Source organism: Lineus longissimus, chromosome 12 (genome assembly GCF_910592395.1).
Source record: "Lineus longissimus chromosome 12, tnLinLong1.2, whole genome shotgun sequence".
Classification (NCBI taxonomy): domain Eukaryota; kingdom Metazoa; phylum Nemertea; class Pilidiophora; order Heteronemertea; family Lineidae; genus Lineus; species Lineus longissimus.
The window spans coordinates 17,800,972-17,819,351 of record NC_088319.1 but is presented as its reverse complement, the minus strand read 5'-3'; the positions used below and the strand labels follow the sequence as shown (position 1 = coordinate 17,819,351).

General features: G+C 44.1%; 2 protein-coding genes across 5 annotated transcripts in view; one reads left to right on the top strand and one right to left on the bottom strand.

Annotated features, from left to right (window-relative positions):
• LOC135496824 (phosphatidylinositol 4,5-bisphosphate 3-kinase catalytic subunit alpha isoform-like) overlaps positions 1 to 7,499 on the bottom strand; it is a 22,063-nt gene extending 14,564 nt beyond the window's left edge. The window contains exons 1-2 of one of the 2 annotated variants that reach the window (XM_064786358.1): positions 6,649 to 7,499; positions 5,936 to 6,256 (exon numbers count right to left, since the gene is read on the bottom strand). The gene's annotated coding sequence lies outside the window, so the exon portion shown is untranslated. Of the gene's footprint in view, positions 1 to 165; positions 300 to 5,935; positions 6,257 to 6,648 lie in introns of those variants that run through there. The other variant, XM_064786356.1, reaches the window with a different exon arrangement.
• LOC135496823 (protein ELYS-like) lies at positions 2,743 to 18,380 on the top strand. Of its 3 annotated transcripts, none has more exons than XM_064786349.1 (27): positions 2,743 to 2,805; positions 3,257 to 3,423; positions 3,576 to 3,829; positions 4,413 to 4,539; positions 4,837 to 5,049; positions 5,243 to 5,351; positions 5,585 to 5,713; positions 7,838 to 7,922; positions 8,157 to 8,316; positions 8,580 to 8,903; positions 9,196 to 9,711; positions 9,944 to 10,266; positions 10,465 to 10,680; positions 10,995 to 11,185; positions 11,492 to 11,586; positions 11,751 to 11,932; positions 12,226 to 12,370; positions 12,523 to 12,682; positions 12,985 to 13,203; positions 13,409 to 13,599; positions 13,810 to 14,124; positions 14,228 to 14,829; positions 15,151 to 15,207; positions 16,617 to 16,770; positions 17,144 to 17,269; positions 17,454 to 17,742; positions 17,905 to 18,380. In XM_064786349.1, the coding sequence occupies exons 2-27, from the start codon at positions 3,306 to 3,308 to the stop codon at positions 18,101 to 18,103; spliced, it is 5,499 nt and encodes a 1,832-aa protein (XP_064642419.1). In that variant the 5' UTR covers positions 2,743 to 2,805; positions 3,257 to 3,305; the 3' UTR covers positions 18,104 to 18,380. The 3 variants fall into 3 exon arrangements, with proteins under 3 accessions (XP_064642419.1, XP_064642421.1, XP_064642420.1); XM_064786350.1 differs by having other exon boundaries at positions 2,791 to 2,805; positions 3,235 to 3,423; XM_064786351.1 differs by lacking the exon at positions 15,151 to 15,207.

Sequence of the window (18,380 nt, the reverse complement as noted above, 5' to 3'; positions counted from 1 at the left end):
TCATGATTGTAGGGACCAATGCACTAGGCCTATAGGCACAGGGCAGGCTACTAGGCCTACATACATTTTATGATTTTTTGCATGCTTCCAATCTGATATAGGTAAGAAGAGACAGACAAAAGTAGGACCACAAAGACTCCAAATACGGGAAATAGCATTTCTCACCTCGAAATTCAATAAATTGAACTTTCAAGAGAAACAATGCACTTTTTACAAAACAGTATTTGTAGCCACGTTCAAGGTTTGAGTCGTCGATACATATTAAAAACTTTTCTTTTCCGATATACTATATTTTCAGTCAATATGAATAATTAATGGTTATCCAAAAAATAATTTGCTAATTCTTATGATCAATGGGATGGTTTGTTACTGATATTACGATTCATTTATATTGAATCGGTAGCTGGGATACCGATACTGCTGCCATCTAGGAAATGGGGTATCCGGTCGTTTCGCTCCCTGACATTTTCGCCCCAGGTGTTTCGCTCCAAATCAAAGTAGATACATATTAAAAACTTTTCTTTTCCGATATACTATATTTTCAGTCAATATGAATAATTAATGGTTATCCAAAAAATAATTTGCTAATTCTTATGATCAATGGGATGGTTTGTTACTGATATTACGATTCATTTATATTGAATCGGTAGCTGGGATACCGATACTGCTGCCATCTAGGAAATGGGGTATCCGGTCGTTTCGCTCCCTGACATTTTCGCCCCAGGTGTTTCGCTCCAAATCAAAGTAGTTTCGCTCCCTCAGACTTTTTGTTAGGGATTGAGAAAGTACCCCAGTACAATGAATTAAGATTTGTTGAAATTCATAGATAAAGTTAATGATAAAATCCACGTACAATTATATTCACTGCATTTGCAGGAAAGTACAAGTGTCAAAGTAGATGTGCTTTCCAGGGTTGTCAAATCTACAAAGAAGGAATCGTTTGGCCATCGGTGATCTTCGGCAGGTCACTTTGAGTCGGCCTGCATCGGTGTCTTTCACGGGAATTTACTTTGCTCCCCAAGAGATTATAATGACTACTGTTTACGAGAATGAGCTGTCAAGATGTATAAACGGCTTCTTCGTTCTTGGTCAAAAAGGATTGCGGTTTAATACCGATGGACTATCACTGAGGTGCTGCCAGTGCGGGCGCGTATAGAGTTACATGTCTCGCTCAGTCATAACGCTGTCAAGGATGTGCTGCTGGAATGTCCCGATTGTTCCAGTAGAGAGGCTGATTTCGTTCGAGACAGCGCAAGGTCTTTCGTCTGAATTTTTTTAATTTAGGCACTGGGGCGAGTTTGGGCCCGAGTAACCGTAACTTAAGGTAAAGTAGCCTAAAAAAGAGTGACCAAACACACTATCGGATGTGCGTTAACTAAAAAAAACGACTCACCAACCTCATCGAACAATTTTTTCACAAGCCGGCATTTTACAGCATCGTTTGCCATCTTTTCTCAAAGGTCACCTGCGGCGGCCATTTTATGTCTAAGTAATCAGTATGTGCTGCAGTTTGAAAAGTTTGGGTGCGGGGTATGATAATGATAATAATGAAAATTTAGACATCTGTATATGGATGATTAGATAACAAATTACAAAGATAACAAGATAAGGACGAAGAAAATAAGAAAAAAAACTGCGACAGATTAACCGGGAGTCGAACCCGTGACCAGCCGATCCACAGTCAAACACTCTAAGCGCAGAACGGTCAAGGCTTTCATGCTGATATGGAGATTTTATTTGCCCCTTATATGCGGTATGCAAACGAGCGCGCCGCAATTGTGACAAGGTCGCGCAGGTGGCGAAGTGATTCACCGAAATAGTTCCAAGTAATCGTATATTTCGATAGTTCTACAGATTTTTATCAACATATCGTATTTATATACCACAGTGATATAAAAGATTATCTTTGCAGTTGATTTGACGTTTGAATGGCCTTTTTGAAAGTGTTTAAAAATCGAGGTCAGCAGGGTCAGAGTCAATCAAAAAAGTAGTTTTGAAAGTCTGTGGCAGGGTCAAAAGAAATAGTTGTTGGCGCCGATGATGTTAGCAATATGGCGGATTCCGCCCCACCCGTGAGATTTGCTCTCGTCACGTCATGAGCACATTGAACTGCTAAAGAACCGTGCTGAATATGTATCGGCTACCGCTCTCTCCATCATCAGCATAAAAAAGCGTGAAACTCAGGATACCCTTTGACTAATTCTGATTGGAAAATTCACGGTCCGACATTAATACTGTTTTGCTTTTCATGCCCCTTCACTATGCGTACTCTGTTTGATCTGGATGTGTGCTCTCCAAACGTAGTGCACCATGTTTCTACAGGGTGGACCTTGTCTCCACCCTTAGGAAAATGTGTCTCATTTTCACATGGTACCTGATCATTTTCACAAAGGGATTGCATGAAATCAGAACTCCTGACCTGAAGAGACAGCAGTATACTGCAACAACATACCATAACATGCTGCCACAACCAGACCTGATAATACAGCATGCTGGCACAACCAGACCTGATGAGATTGTAGATGCTGCCACTACCAAAACCTGATGAGATTGCAGACACTGCCACAACCAGACCTTGAAGTTAAGTTAGGTTGCTGCATGTCATCCTTTTTTTTGTAGATTTGACAACCCTTCTACTTTGCCACTTGTACTTTCCCGGGGTACTTTCTCTATCCCCAACAGAAGACCTAGGGAGCGAAATCACTTCGATTTTGAGCGAAACGACTGGGGGCGAAAAGGTATCGGAGCGAAACAAATGGCGGTGTGATTGAAAAAAATTGGCGTTCTGAGAGCAAGTTTTGTATTGTAAGTTGAAAATTATGAGTTGTAAAGATATTGTGCGTTTGCCCCTTATTTCTCCTCAAAATGAAATATTTTCGTAGTCAGATTCTTTCCCTCGGCTCTTCATCCAATGCTGCATGCATTGGAATTTGGATAATCATGATGTGGTAATGCTAATTGGCAGTAAAGAAAAGTAGGCTAATGCTCCCTCCCTGCATCATGGTTTGGGCCTGGTCGCTGATGAGTGCTACACGACAAGAGGTTCGAGTAGGACTATCAGCTGGCCGGCTGGGAAAGTTACACCTGCCTTTATCCTAAAATATCTCCATTTTAAGCCGTCGACAACGGGCCTCCAGTCAACGGTCCTGGGATTCCTCGTACTAGCCTACTCTAGGCTACTGTTAGTGTTACTGAGTACTGGTCATCCATTGCACATTGCCATTGCCTTGGCAGGCCTACCATTCTCTCTCTTCAGTTACGACTGCCTCAACATCAAAGTGACAGCTTCATTCTCCAAATTAGCAATGAAAGAGTTATTGCCACACGTTACGACCCCCGTCACAACATTCCAGCCTGCTAGTCTCGATGCTCTGGAGAAGGCTCACGGAGACGGCAAGGTGTCGCTTGGAAGCTTCAGTAAAGGTACAAGTCTGTTTGGCATGTTAAAATCCAAAACCCGGTGGGGGGGGTCATGGTCAGTTCCTTTCATAAAATATGATCCACCAATCAAAAGGCCGAAGATATCTGACCATAAAATCACAATGTCGACTTGTATATCTCACTTCCTTTTCTAGATGGTAGCTTCTCTTGGATTACCCGTGGGGCGAGCCTCGAGGTCGTCAACAGCTCGACCAGCGAGCGTATCGCCGCCTGGTCCTTTGGCTCTGTCATCAAAGATACGAAGACAACAATCATGTGTGTTGTGGAGTATGAATATGATGGTGTACCGCACCTATTGGTCGGTTTGGACACCAGCAACAATGGAATGATTTGCATTTTTGATATCAAGACATCTAAGATTGTTAAAGCTATTGAAATTCCAGAAAAGGTGAGTTGAAATTGAGTGCAGATGAAATGCCCATGTTTTTCTGGTGCAGAACTTTTGAATTTTATCAACATTATTCAATTTCTAGCGTGGAAATGAATCTGTGGTTAGGATTTTAAGCTGGTAATGCCAACATGTCACAGATTGGACAGCTGTACACCTGACACAGTGACACCTATACTAGGGCCAGGCATGTCACAGATTGGACAGCTGTACACCTGACACAGTGACACCTATACTAGGGCCAGGCATGTCACAGATTGGACAGCTGTACACCTGACACAGTGACACCTATACTAGGGCCAGGCATGTCACAGATTGGACAGCTGTATACCTGACACAGTGACACCTATACTAGGGCCAGGCATGTCACAGATTGGACAGCTGTATACCTGACACAATGACACCTATACTAGGGCCAGGCATGTCACAGATTGGACAGCTGTATACCTGACACAGTGACACCTATACTAGGGCCAGGCATGTCATCTTTGGCTAGTCATCCCTTTATCTCGTTTTCCCCTGAACTCAATCCGCTCATCGATCAGTGGAGTTTGACCACACATGCGTCATTGTCTTGTTTCAGGTGACTTGTGTTGAGCCGGTGACTTCAAGTGAAATGGACCTGGTAGAGGAAGTGTTTAGTGAACACCTGCAGCTTTACTGTGGATTGGTAGCGGTGGGTCTCATGTCGGCCAAGGTGTTCCTCATAGGTGAGATCATTGTCCTCAGTCTGCAGCTGAACATTCACCATGAAATGGGAAATCTAGACATTGTCCACAATGTGTCACAGAAAGTTGAGATATCAACAATGCATCTATTGTAAGACAGAAATTCAAAGTTTATCATTCAAAACTGTGAAGAACTCTGAAGGCATCCAATACTTGATTCTTGCTACAAGAAACAGCTGTCTGACTGATTCTGTATCCAGTATTTACCATCTGGTAAAATTTGCTTATTCAAATTTCATGTACAAAATAGAGTTTGTGTTGAGCTTTCTTATATTTCAGATTTATGCCTGGACGACGACATGTTATCAGACGAGGTGCGCCCTGGTCAGCTCTGTTCCATCTCTCCAAGGATGCCCAACCTCAGTCTCAGGCGGGACGTAGCACTCAGAAAACGGGAACATCTCTGTCTGACGCTAGATAACGATGGTCATAGAGGATCATCCTACCTCTATCGTAAACCTGATGGGACTGTCTTGGCAACTTTCAGTACAGGTAACTTTCATCTGCTATGTAATCAACAATGATATATTTTTCAATGATAAGATGAAACGGATACAATTTTTGTGTTCTGCACATGTGAACAGATGGCGCTGCTTGTCCTATTGTGGTCAACGCTGGAAAAGGCTACAGTTCTGTGGAATATTGTACCGAAAGGAATTTTGATGATTAGTTTTTTCCTTTTCAGCCAATGTGTGTGTAACTTGCATCAAGTTCGTCCCCCAGATGGGCGTGCTTGCCGTAGGATTCAACTTCGGGTGTTTTCAGCTTTGGAAGTTAACGAGCCCTGTTCTTGAGTAAGTAGAGAAGTATTCTGTGTCATCATCAGACGGCAAGTAGAAAAATACTTTGTCAAAGTCTCCACCGGAAATATCCCCTAGAGTTATAAGTTAGCCTGTGCACTGCAGGCTTGTGTGTCTAGGTAAACATTTCAAAACGTGACAGACATTCAAGATACTGCAGGTTTTAGTTCATCCCCAAATTCTCACAACTCCCCGACTTTTCATGGACTCGCCCCTTTCATTTGCAGATATACAGTTTCATATGAATCGGACGACCTAGCACCGATAACCCACTTCATTTACCAGGAGCCAGAGAATGACCCAAGGTGCTTTGTTTACCTCTGGGCCGTCAGGGGACCAACTCTAGTCGATAAAAAGTAAGTAGTTATTCATTTCTGTTCCCAAAATTGATGTCCCTGAACATCAAGATATGTGGGGGTTGCCCTGTATCATGATCAGCCCTAATTTTCTATCCATGGCGTGGCTGACATATTCACCAGCAACCAAGTCTGATTTTGAGGGAAAGCTTTTTCAAAGCAATAAAGTGTAACTTCCTCAGATACTGTGCTAACAAAGACTCGTAAGATTCTATTGCTGACCTTGTAAATCATCCTTCATCAAGATGTCAAGTTTGGTTATGTTATCGTGGAGTATCTTCTGATATTCCCATCCATCATGTATCAGCGCGTGATTCTCACAGTACTTCACCGCAAACTCACTCCGAGTGACAGCAACCATTGTAGCAAACATATCGCGTGCTAACGTATCCTGGTCACCAAGGTGCGCTGATGATATATGATCACGGTTAGCGTTCAGCATGACTGCTTCTAAAACATGACAGGGTCCTCCTAAGAGGTTATGGTCTTTGTAAATATCCAAAACGAGCATGAAGGGGCCACGGAGCAGCACTTCAAACTCATCTGGAAATACAGAAAGATTGTGAACATCAACCGCACATATTGTAGTGAGGACGGATGTTGGGAATCGCTTGGTGTAGTATTCGATGTACTCTTTATTGAGGCTGATCACATTGATCTTCATGAGGATAGGGTTGATCTTGGTTTTCCCACCGGGCTTGTTTCTAGGCCTTCTTCAATGAACGATAGGGCGACATCCAAGCTGGAGCTGCCTGAGAACAAACCTGGAAAAGGACTTCACATCAGAAATAACTCATGGCATTTAGTATTTTGACATGACAGTACTAAGTTATCAGTTACCGAGTCAGATATTGGGCAGGGTTCTTGTGTGTTTTGAGGCTTTAATCTTGTAAAGTGGTTACAAAATCAGACAAATACTAAGACTTAAAACTCACCGAGTGGTACTGCAATGTTTCTCCTGTTCATTGGCTCATGTCGCAGTGACTTGAAGGCATCAAGATCCACGTCACAGAGGCACATCCCGCGGTACACCATCCCCTTGTAATGCATCATCTCGGGCCTCTTGAGGCAATAGTTAAACAGATCAATGTTAATCAACTCTACCAAGAAAGTCACACTCTGAATCATCTCCGCCACATCAATGGAATCTTCACGGCGGAAGATTTCATTACTGAGTCGATAAATGTGACCATATCCTTCAGAACATGTGTAAAGTTTAATAGCATCGTAGCTGATATCTAGAAACGCCACTTCAAACTCTTGTAACCAAGTTCTCTTAGTCGTTAGTAGTTTCTCCATGTATGATTGAACTTGAGGCTTTTCAAAGGTCAGCTCTCCGTCTGTTAACATGAGCTGTTTCAACGATGTCAGGAACGTGTCAAACTCATGCCAGTGTTGGCGGATGTAGTATATTGACTTCCTGATCTCTGCCATCCGCTGGTCGAGCATGGAGCCGTTGTAAAACGGTCGAAGTTCATTCAAAGTTTGGCTCTTGAAAAAAGCTGATTTTTTGCCAGTGTCAACGAAGCGATAACGCCGTTGGTTCACTTCTGATTTCTGAGACGAAATATTCCCCCGTTTTTCATTAGCTGGAGTCTCGGTTTTTTTCATGATTAACCCCCTGCTTACCGACCACCGCGAGTCCATTCTCTCTTTCAATGTCAACTGCTGTGGCACTTTCATGTATGGTCTCTTCCTTCACTGCATCATTTGTTATCTGGGTGTCCTCTCCCCTGGCCTCTTCTTGGCTTTCTTGGTTCATATTGATGTGTTAGTCTTGGTACGCAGCAGACGTCCTCCTTGTTTATGGTCGCTGCCCGGTATACATTCACTAATAATCAATATGATAACTAGTGAGTAACCTGAGTACTAATGGCATGGGGTTTCCCTACTTCTCTCTTATCTATCTATAAACATCCTGGTGTGTTTGTGTGTCGTTATGTGGGTCAAGATGGAATTTGATCAGGATCACTACAGTGGAAGTGCTCACTGGAGAACAGGATTTCTTAACCACATGACTTTGGGAAAGTTCAGCTTGGGCCAATGTTGTTCACGAGTGTTGGCAGGTGCGATTTTCTGCATTTCCTTACCAAATGAATATTGGTGTTTGTAATATCTTTCTAGGGATGGAGATTGTTCAGCATTGTCTCTCTATCAGTTTGGCTACAACCGAAGAGTACATGTCGAGCATCATGGCATTCTATATAAGGTAGGCTGGCCACATCAGATCATCTCCCCTCTTTGTTAATGGTAGTCATCCTCTCCAAATATCCCTTGGGGTCAAAGTCATGTGTTGTTCCTGTTTGCACCAGTTTTGTTTTGTTTATGGTACAATTTCTTTTGACATTGTTGACCAAGACGTTTGCTACGAAAACCACATCCACCATGATGCACCATGTTGAGTGTCTCATCCAATATCCCATCTGCTTTCAACCCTCCGCAGGATATGACGTCTGCCATCAGTCGGTTTGAACACATCCTGTCCGTCGACCCATATAACATGAGCAACGCCGCCCTGGCGGGGAGTGCCATCATCTCATGTCATGTCATTGAAGATCCTCACGGCCCGGTGGTCTCAAGACCTGATGACGATTCTTTTGAGGGTAGGTCAGTCACACACTCGGTCTCTGGGTTTTGGCTGTTAATGGATAAAATCACAGATCAACTTCCACAAAACATTCAGTTGGTTCTTAACAAGAAGATTCAGCTGCTACCCAACGATCAGTGATAAGCCCCACTTTCAAGAGCTTTGAAGTCAATGAGCATCACCACTGTCATCCATCAGAATGAAGTCATTTCAGTTGTCTAAAGCTGAACGTCCCAGAAATGAAGTTGATTCTTCCTGAATGCCTGTCATTCTTTCCAGGACCAACAGGTGCTGATCTCAGCTTGTGCGCATTTATCTGGGAAGCCGTCCCAGAAGACATGCTCTCGAAATCCTCATTCTACATCGGCCTGTTTGACATGAATCGATGGTACCACTCCCAGATGCCGGGATCAGTCCGCCCAACCAACGGTAGCCATGACGTCTGTCCGTTCTTCTCCTTCTGTAACATGGAGGACATCTTGGAGGCAGCCGCTCCAGATGGTTTGTTGGCAGCTCATATTGATGCGGAAATGGTCACCAGATATTACTCTTCTCTCACACCAACACCTGAACAACACTTCTACCCATCTTCTCTTGGATTTGGTAAGTCATAGCTCACTGGGGAACCCTGCTCTTCTTCCAGGCTCTCATCTAGCACTTTTCAATGACCGAGGTCTCTCCCAATGCTTTTGACAACAACTGTTAGGTTCATTGGGTCTGTGCAGAGGTACTCTGGGGTATCTAGGAGCTACCCATTCAGTGCTACTCAAGTCCTTTGACCTTTGCTAGAGTGAGAGACAATATCACCCTGCAGAGCAATCACAGAAGAAGAAGATTAAGAATAATGAAAGCATTTCATCAACGGATCAATATGACATATTCTTCTCTTTTGCAGATGTGAAGTGTTTGACTGATAATGGGGTGGTACGATGTAGCTACTTGGGCATCCAGCAAGAGACACTATCTTCCTTGAACGAGACAGGACCAAAAGCTTTAGCCGATCCTCACGAAGCATTCGAAATGTTCGTCCACGCCGGTCTGATTCCAAAGACGTTTGATCTCGGTGGAAGCAGTGCTACACTCCCCGCTACAATGCAGCGTGAGGCGTTACTGACAGTCTGTCTGGAGCATGCAATGATCGGCTTCATAGGCTCGTGCATCACCCAATGGGCCAAGGGAGATTACAGTCAGGCTGGTTGTAATCTCAGATACATGTTAAACTGGGCTTGGAAGAAGGTCACTCAGATCAAGGATACGCTTGATAAGCTCTGTGTGCCATTGTACGACTGTAGTGGCGTGCCACTTGATGAACAGACCAGCACCACCATCAACAAACAGAAGACACAACTCAAACATCTCATGCTTGTCTTCCAACTTCTCATCAGCCAGGCTGCACCGACAACAGAGCAAGGTGAGTCGGGTTAGAAACAACATGAGCGCTCCCTGTTTTGTAACATTGTTTTGGCCTTGAGGAAGTTGGTGGCAGCAGGAAGTGTAAGCAAGAGGACATGTTTCTTCTCAATTGAAAGATTTCAGAATCGACTGGATTAATTTGTGGAGTCCTTTGAAGGATTCCTGTTTGGTTCCATTAGATATACTCCTGCCTTCTCAATATTTCCAAGATCAACCTTTCTGATTGCCAGGTACAAGAGACTTGCAGACGAAGCTGAGCATTGTCTCGTTGCTGTGTGAACACATCCAGGTTGTGATGTGGTTCCTCGTCAATGGCCTTCTTCCTGAACATGCCGAAGGTGAAGATGGCCCCATCAATCACTTCAGTTTCCCCGCCACCTCATTGGCCCAGGCCTTCATGGGTCGACGGCAGGAGTTGAACAGATTACATAGCGACATGAACTTCACCGACCTGCTCATGATAGATGGCTTGGTGGACAATATGGGTTCAGCTGTGAAAGAGCTCTGGGATAAGGAGGGAGGCAGTGGACTCTATCCTCCCCCGAGCCTCCATGTAAGTCTGCTTTCTCCTCGTATCATACTTTAAGCCAGTCATTTGAATTCTATTGCTCCTTGATTTGAATGTCATTTTAAACCCAAACCATTGATGACTACAACTGTGCCGACCTTTCCTAACCTCCCTCCAGTGTCAGCTACCTGAACAGGTCTGTTCTGCACATGAGTTTGACACGTTTTCATTTGTCATTTACAGGCTCTGCTCAACCTGTATCTCTTAGAGGACGTCCCGGTCATCTCCAAACACTGCATTGTCGTCTATGTCATCTTCGACTTGCTCATGTACGCTGCAGACAATAAGGAAGACCGAATCTTGGGCCGCTGGATCAAATATGCTCAGGCGTTCAACGTTCCGGCAGGAATGATGAAACTCATTCAGGGGCTGTGGCTATTGGATCACAAAGACTTTGAGGTAAGAATCGGCCATTTTGTTGAGACTGACACCAATTTGGAATGGACATTGAAGGATTTGATTGAAGATCTGACAATACCACCAGAGAGGATTCATTGAGAGCTTTCCAAGGAATCCTTGTGTTATTATGAGTCGTTTTCAACGGTAGTCCTTTGAGAGTTGAGAATGAGATGTACAAATGTTGGACTTTAATTTGTCATGGAGTGTGACAGGCAGTAGTCCATGTGTTGCTTACCCACATCATCAAGGCCTTCCAGTGCCAAGATTATGTGAGATGATTATTTGATGTTCAATATTTACTTCACATGTTCCAGGCAGCAGTCCATATGCTCTTAAGCCCAATGGTGACGAGCCACATCCTGCCCTGGCAGCACACTCGTATCATCAAAGCTCTCCTCTACCAAGCGGAGAGTAAACTGGCGGTCAGGTACATGAAGACACGACAGCCAGCCATGGTGACACCTGAAGATGTCAAGCTTAAACTGACTGTTCTCTTGGCGAATGGGTAAGTTGAAGAGAAGCTACAAGAAGGGCTGTGTGGTCTAGTCGGGTAAAGCGTCCAACTCAAACATTCAACACTTGAAACATACTGTGAAGTGACCTTTCGAATGTTACTGTGGACTAATCATATCTTATACCTTTGGAATTGGTCACTAATTATATCTTATACCTTTGGAATTGGTCACTAATCATATCTTATACCTTTGGAATTGGTCACTAATCATATCTTATACCTTTGGAATTGGTCACTAATCATATCTTATACCTTTGGAATTGGTCACTAATACCTTTGACGATCGTCTTATTTCAGCTTGATCTCTGAAGCTTATGAATACCAGCGAACTGTGCGTGATCAGTCCAACACTGAAGATCTCCTCTCGCATTTATTTGTCGGCTGTCAGCAGAGTAAGTGTCTTGTTCTACGTCCTGAAAGTCTTGTTCACAGAGTTGATGATGTCCACCTCAAGTCACTGTCTCTTCTATCTCACATTACATTGTCATTGTTCACCCTTTGTGAGGAGTGTGACCAAGTCATAACCAGACACCGTTGTTTATGATTTCACTTACAGCCAAGACTGTCGACAAACTCCTCCAGCTTTCCCTCGATGGTGTCGAGGAGCGCCACCTAGTCCAGTATCTCAAAGAAAGCACGGAGCCAAACTCGCTCGAGTTACTAGTCATGTACTACCTGCAGAGGGCAAGATACGTTGAGGCAATCCGGCTCAATGAAAAGTTAAAGGCAAGAGTCATGGTGAGTCAGACTGATCAACCTATCAATTGATTCATTGATTTGTAGGCTCCCTTTGCTTAGCCCTTGTATTTCTTGTGTTCAGGTGATGGTGGAAACTAAATACTTCAAAGTAATGAACTTGTTGCCAGATGAGTTGACCTTTCAGCCGTAAATGTCAGGAAGACTGAGGCAGCAAGTCCTTTTTCAAAAGTGTACAAGGATATGTAAGTGATGCCACAAGAAAAACAGAGGAGGATGTACGACAATGTTTGCATCTGTTAACTCTCACCAATATATTGCTGATTGACTTCTAGCTTGAGACTGACCCGCTTGCCAAGGAACGCGCCATTGCCAGAAACACGATCGTTGATGGCTATTTCAGAATACTGCCCGAGGTTCAACGGAAACTGATCTTCAGTTCAGATCGTCAGCTCAAGAAACTTACTCGAAAGAAAACTGGTGAGTAAGGTGATTGGTTGGTGGCATCCTGGTTGGGAGAGAACGGTGATTCCAATTCTCACCTGTTGATCCTTGCATGAACTCTTCCCTGGAGAACTGACTAGGAAGTGATTTCAGAATGTTCTGTTTTCTAACATTCATTGTTGTTCCAGTTGTATGTCCAGCACCCTTGTCGACTGTTGTGAATCGTAGCAAGAAGGCCGAGATGCAGTCCCAGGCCACGTTGCTGTCCGCCATCTTGGAGAAAGTGAACGAAGTACGACATCAAACTCGAGAAGAGGATGAGAATGTTCCCGCACCAAAAGATGGCAGGTGTGTAAACGTTTATGGGCATAGACAACATGACTATCTCAGAGGTTGCCCTCTTACCTACAGTGGTGCATTGGTAAGAGGGCCCATAACATGGAGGTCATGGGTTCCGTGCTTTGATTTCTATGTCTGAACACTATCTTGGAGTGAATAGGTACCAGTCATAACTGGGAAGTTCCCATGCAATGGCCATCACCCTCTCCAAAGGTAGAAATATTTCCAAGTCTCTTGATGCTATGGAATGCAGAATAAGCTCTGGCCATTGGTGTTCCCAAGCAAACATGAACCAACTTGTTCTTTTCCAGACCTGACATGGTTGACCTTCCTGGCGACCCGGGGCCCTTCATCTGTACCCCAGTCACCCCTCGGGTCCGCTCTAGAATACGGGACACTAGTGACGTAGTCTACCCCACCATTACACTACCAGAGGAAGTCACTCGACCTATCTCACCTACGAAGAAGATGTTTGGTCTGTCGCCAAGCTTGTGTTTGTCACCTGCTCGGCCAACTGATAGTATCAAAAGGTATGTAGTTGTTGGGAAGTATCTCTCTCCTGTCTTCTGTTATGTAGATGACCGTCTGTCCAACCCACTGTTTAAATTGTTGCTCCTGAACTGAACATGATGTGTATGATGCTGTCTGCTATACTTGAGAGAAAGCTTAGTCATTCAGCTAAAACTGAAGAAGAGCAAATTTCTTTTCAATTGACCTGAACTTGACTCTTTTCAGGCGAGCGTCAAAGTTCATCAGTGCTGAAATGTTGTCGCTTCTAAAGACGCCACCCGTCCATCGGCAGACGCCAATGAGAAACGTGTTGAAGCCACAGCCAACTCCACAGTCGATTCTCAAGGTGCGTCAAGTGATGAAACGCTCACCGAGTCCCATGAAGGAAGCTCCTTTCAAAGCAAAACAAGTCACAGGTACAGCTTTTTCTTACTTTTATATCTCTAGAGTAGAACGTCTTGAACAAGGAAAGGCTGTTGTTGTGATGGTATCTTCACAATCATGCCACTGCCCTGCATCACAAGTATTACATCGTCAGACTTGACAAAGATTTCATGGCGAGATGGAGTTATCGCTGAGTATGTAGGGTAGAGATACTGTGTCATATTCTTATTGTCTGATTTCAGATATGATCAGTGCCGGCATCCATATGGAAACGCCCCCGAAGATTTCCCGTAAAGTCATGTTCGACAAGAAATCTGCATCATCCTCAAAACAACTTCGTTTCTCCATTCCGAGTTCCACCACAGTTGATGACAGGTCAGAAAGTCCACGGAACGTGCGAGAGAGAAGCCCAACACCTGAACGGTTCTCTCCGCGGGTTTCACCACAGGGGGCAGCACCGTGGGAACGGAGCTCTCTGGACATTGAAGAGATGGACGAGGAGGTGCAGGTCATTGACGATGAGATCACGTTTAATATGAACAAATCTAAAAATATCGGTAGGTGTCTTCATGGTCTGGTGTGATAAGAGATTCACATTACCCTCTTACACCTGTTTTACATGCAAATCATGCTTCAAATGGAATGACTTTCACATTTCAGAGCACCAAGAACCAGACGAAGACATGGACACTGAACCTTTAGAGTTCCCATCGGCAGGTCAACCCTTGGACCGATCGGCTGGAGATGTCCGTCGCAGTCTCGAAATGGAAATATCAAAAGCCACGATTCCTGAAACAACTAGTGAGTCTGCTGGCCGGATTTATCCTGATTTAACGGACGTTATGGATTCACCGCGTGTCACTCAAAAAACTATCATTCAAAGTCCAAAATCATCCAAAAAGGTGCTGGAAAAAACTATAGATACACCAAAATCAAGCGCAGTGAAGGCTAGATCCCCGGAGGTTGATACGGGTGACATGTTCCAAACGCAGCAACAGGAACAAGAGAAAGTACAGAGGACGCCACCACAGGAATCACTGCAGAGGAAGTTCACTGCAGACAATGAGAGGAAATCTAGGACTCCATCTCAAAAAGTGGAGACATCAGCTGTAGAATCAGGGCGAAAAACAAAGACACCGAGTCGATTTACGAAAGAGGATTTGGAGAAGTTTGCTGAGCCGTTAGTGATAGATACACATCGTAGTGCTGGAGGGGATGGTCCAGCTCCTTCACCGAGGAGGTCACCACGCTTAGCCTCCAAGGTCAGTCAAATCCTCTTATGTTTCCTTCAAACGTTCTGTTGTCTCTTCTGTTGGGCTTATCTTCTGTATCTTCAACTGACCGTCTGAAAGATCTCATCATGAGTAACAACACTCAATACGATACCTACCATATTATGGCTAAGATTTGAATCTAGGGAGATCAACTGGCATTGGGCAGGATTCACTGTAGAGAAGTGCCCATGCCAGATCTAGCCAAGGATTCAACAATTGGTAGTATCCGCTGTTGACAAGAGATATAAAAGCTATCATGCCATTTTTTAAAGCATTTCCGATCATTTTTACTGTGACTTTTTTTATCAGGATTCAGATTGTGAGAATGTGTTGTTGTCAGACCTGTTAGCAGACGTTCAGGAAGAGGTAGATTGGTTGATGTGCCTGAGCCAACGCTTTGCTTCTCCTCTCTTGTGTTGTAGACTTTACTTGCTGCTCCATTTGTCAGTGTGTCTGGTCTTTTGCCCGGATTTAGTAAACCAACGTTCTCTTCTACAGTGGTAGAACTTTCTACTGTAGAATGAACTTTCCACTGTAGAATGAACTTTCTACTGTAGAATGAACTTTCCACTGTGGATAGAACTTCTCTTTCACTTGAATGAAATCAAACTTGTCTGGTGTAACTCGGGACATAGCATGAGTGAAAGCTTGTGGTCCGGGCAAAGTCTGGTGCACTGACATTTTATAATTGCCTATCTTCCTTAGCTTGAGTGCTTCTTTCAAATGCTTTTCAACACTTGCTGGTTTGGTGTTGAGGGGACACCTGAACATGCTTCCTGGAGAACTTCAGCTTACCTCTGAAAAGCTCACCCTTGTGGTGCCTGTTAAAGCACCAGTTCTTCCATTAGTATTTAAATGAAAGTATGAAAGGTCAAGCCTTTAGAAAACACGTCTAGACTGTTGGTGCGTGTCACAGTGTCAGACAATACACACTTTGTTGACACTGTGTAAAATACATGCTGCTGAATACTACACCACAATCAAGGTGTGTATGTTGACACTGTGTAAAATACATGCTGCTGAATACTACACCACAATCAAGGTGTGTATGTTGACACTGTGTAAAATACATGCTGCTGAATACTACACCACAATCAAGGTGTGTATGTTGACACTGTGTAAAATACATGCTGCTGAATACTACACCACAATCAAGGTGTGTATGTTGACACTGTGTAAAATACATGCTGCTGAATACTACACCACAATCAAGGTGTGTATGTTGACACTGTGTAACATACATGCTGCTGAATACTACACCACAATCAAGGTGTGTATGTTGACACTGTGTAAGATACATGCTGCTGAATACTACACCACAATCAAGGTGTGTATGTTGACACTGTGTAAGATACATGCTGCTGAATACTACACCACAATCAAGGTGTGTAAGGAGTTCTCTTTCTTTTGCATGCTTTCATTACTGCTTGCTTGATCAACTGCTTTGATGGAAAGATCATTCATATCTAAACGTATCTTGTCCTATGACAATCAGTTACTAACTTCATGTCCTTGGAAAGCTTGCTGTACTCATATCATTCTGAGCCGCATCTTGAGAAGTTGACTTGCACCTTTAAAAGTACTTCATGACCATGATAGTGTTACTGCTCACCACTTTCATTTTGAATAGTTCTCATCTCATTTGAAACAGATGCTGTCTTCCTGTTAACAAAGAGCCGTCAAACTAGTGTTGACCTACCGTAGCATTTCTCACTCACTCACAAGCTGCCAACAAGTTGTAAATCATGTGATCAACATTCCAATCCTCTTTCCAGGGAAGCCCAGTCAAGGACCCCAGCCCCAGGAAGAGTGAACTCAGACCATCAAAGTGCCGCACCCCTGCACAATCTCTGGTGAAAGAGTCTGACCGTGGCCTGGCTCAGACAGATGTGATGGAGGCAGAACTGAGTGAAGAGAGTGATAAAGAAGGTAATTGAAGGCCAGGAGTGATAAAGTGGTTTTATAATAAACAAAGCTTATGGCCGGGATGTTGGATTAACTCTCAGGGAGTGTGTGTTATCTTGTTGAATCGTTCATTTCGTGTGCAGTCTCAGTGCAAGTGGAAAGGTAGTGCATGATATATATCATGGCACACATGCCAACCTTCTCATCACCATCATCAGGATTGGCACCTGTCCCGACTGGGAAGTATCCCGATCAGGAAGACATCCAGGGGAGTGATACTTCTAGTTGCTATATGCTACTGTATCTTGGATGAGCTCTGGCCTAATGCGTTCATTATCTCCAGCTCAGAACATCACGATGTCACTGATAGTAAGCCAACTTGATGTCTTCCTTCCAGAGTGTAAAGCGCGTCAGATGTCCCCACTGTCCTCCGGTAGCTTCATGATGAAACTGCGATCCACCACCAAAGGTTCACGAGAGACGACTCCTGTTCGGGGCCAGGCTTCAGATCATCAAGATGAAGGTATGTTTGTGGTGAGAATGGCTACTGTATTCCTAGAAGGAGCATAAAGGCTAAAATATCATTGAGATGCTTAGTGCAACTTGTGTGGAAAGTGATGTGGGATTGCCCACCAGAGCTTTATACCATAGGTTTCACCAGAATGTGGCCAGCGCGCTCATTCACCAAATCACATGGATCGTTTCAGGAGATGAGCCAAGCTTTACGTTTGCCATGCCTCTATCAGTCGAGGGAGGTTCAGTGACGTCCGATGTGAAAGCCACGCCGCAGCCTCAGTCGTTCATCTTCTCACCCCCAATTACACGCTCAAGACTACGCCGTCGCCAATCAGACGACAAACTCTACACATCGATGATTGAGCCGAATGTGGGTGATATCTCAATGCAGTCGATCCACAGTCTCTCTATGACGGTCCTCGATGAAACCAAGGTGATGTCTCCAGGGAAACCGACTTCTGTGAAGCGATCAGCAAAGAAGTAAGTCATTCTCACCATGCAATTATCCTTGTAACTGAAACAGAGTTGTTGACTGCCTCAGATACCATCTTACATCAGTTGTCCCAAACAACCCAGAATAGTGAAATCCAAGAGGAAAAACCATGCTCTCAACTTCTTATCCTATGTTGTGGTTTATTTCAGGCCGAGGAAAAAATCAACGAGAACGTCCGTCTCTGAATCTGTCAGTGACAGCCCCATCAACTTTGTCTCGCCGGTCCCAACACGTTCAACAAGGTCACGGAAGCCGGTGGAGCCTCCACAAGGGGATGACACGGGCAGGAGCACGCGCAGAACAACAAGGGCCCGGCCGAAGTCTTATAAACTTCACTGTAAAAACTGAAATTGACTGTAGCATTTGTTACCACCTTGTGAGAACTGGAGATAACTTGAACCAAGTGACTATACATGTGGATACAGTGTGACCGTACGATATGGTAAAAATAAGCTCTGGTCATGAGACCTAAACCACTGGACTACTCTCTTGGGCTGCCTTAGTTACTGGGCGTGAGGACAACTCAAGATATGGGATATATCTCAAAGGCTCTCTTACTCACGAGTCTACCGTATGAGAGTAGTGCTGGTTACACACTCAACTGTGTAAATCGTAAAATGAGTCT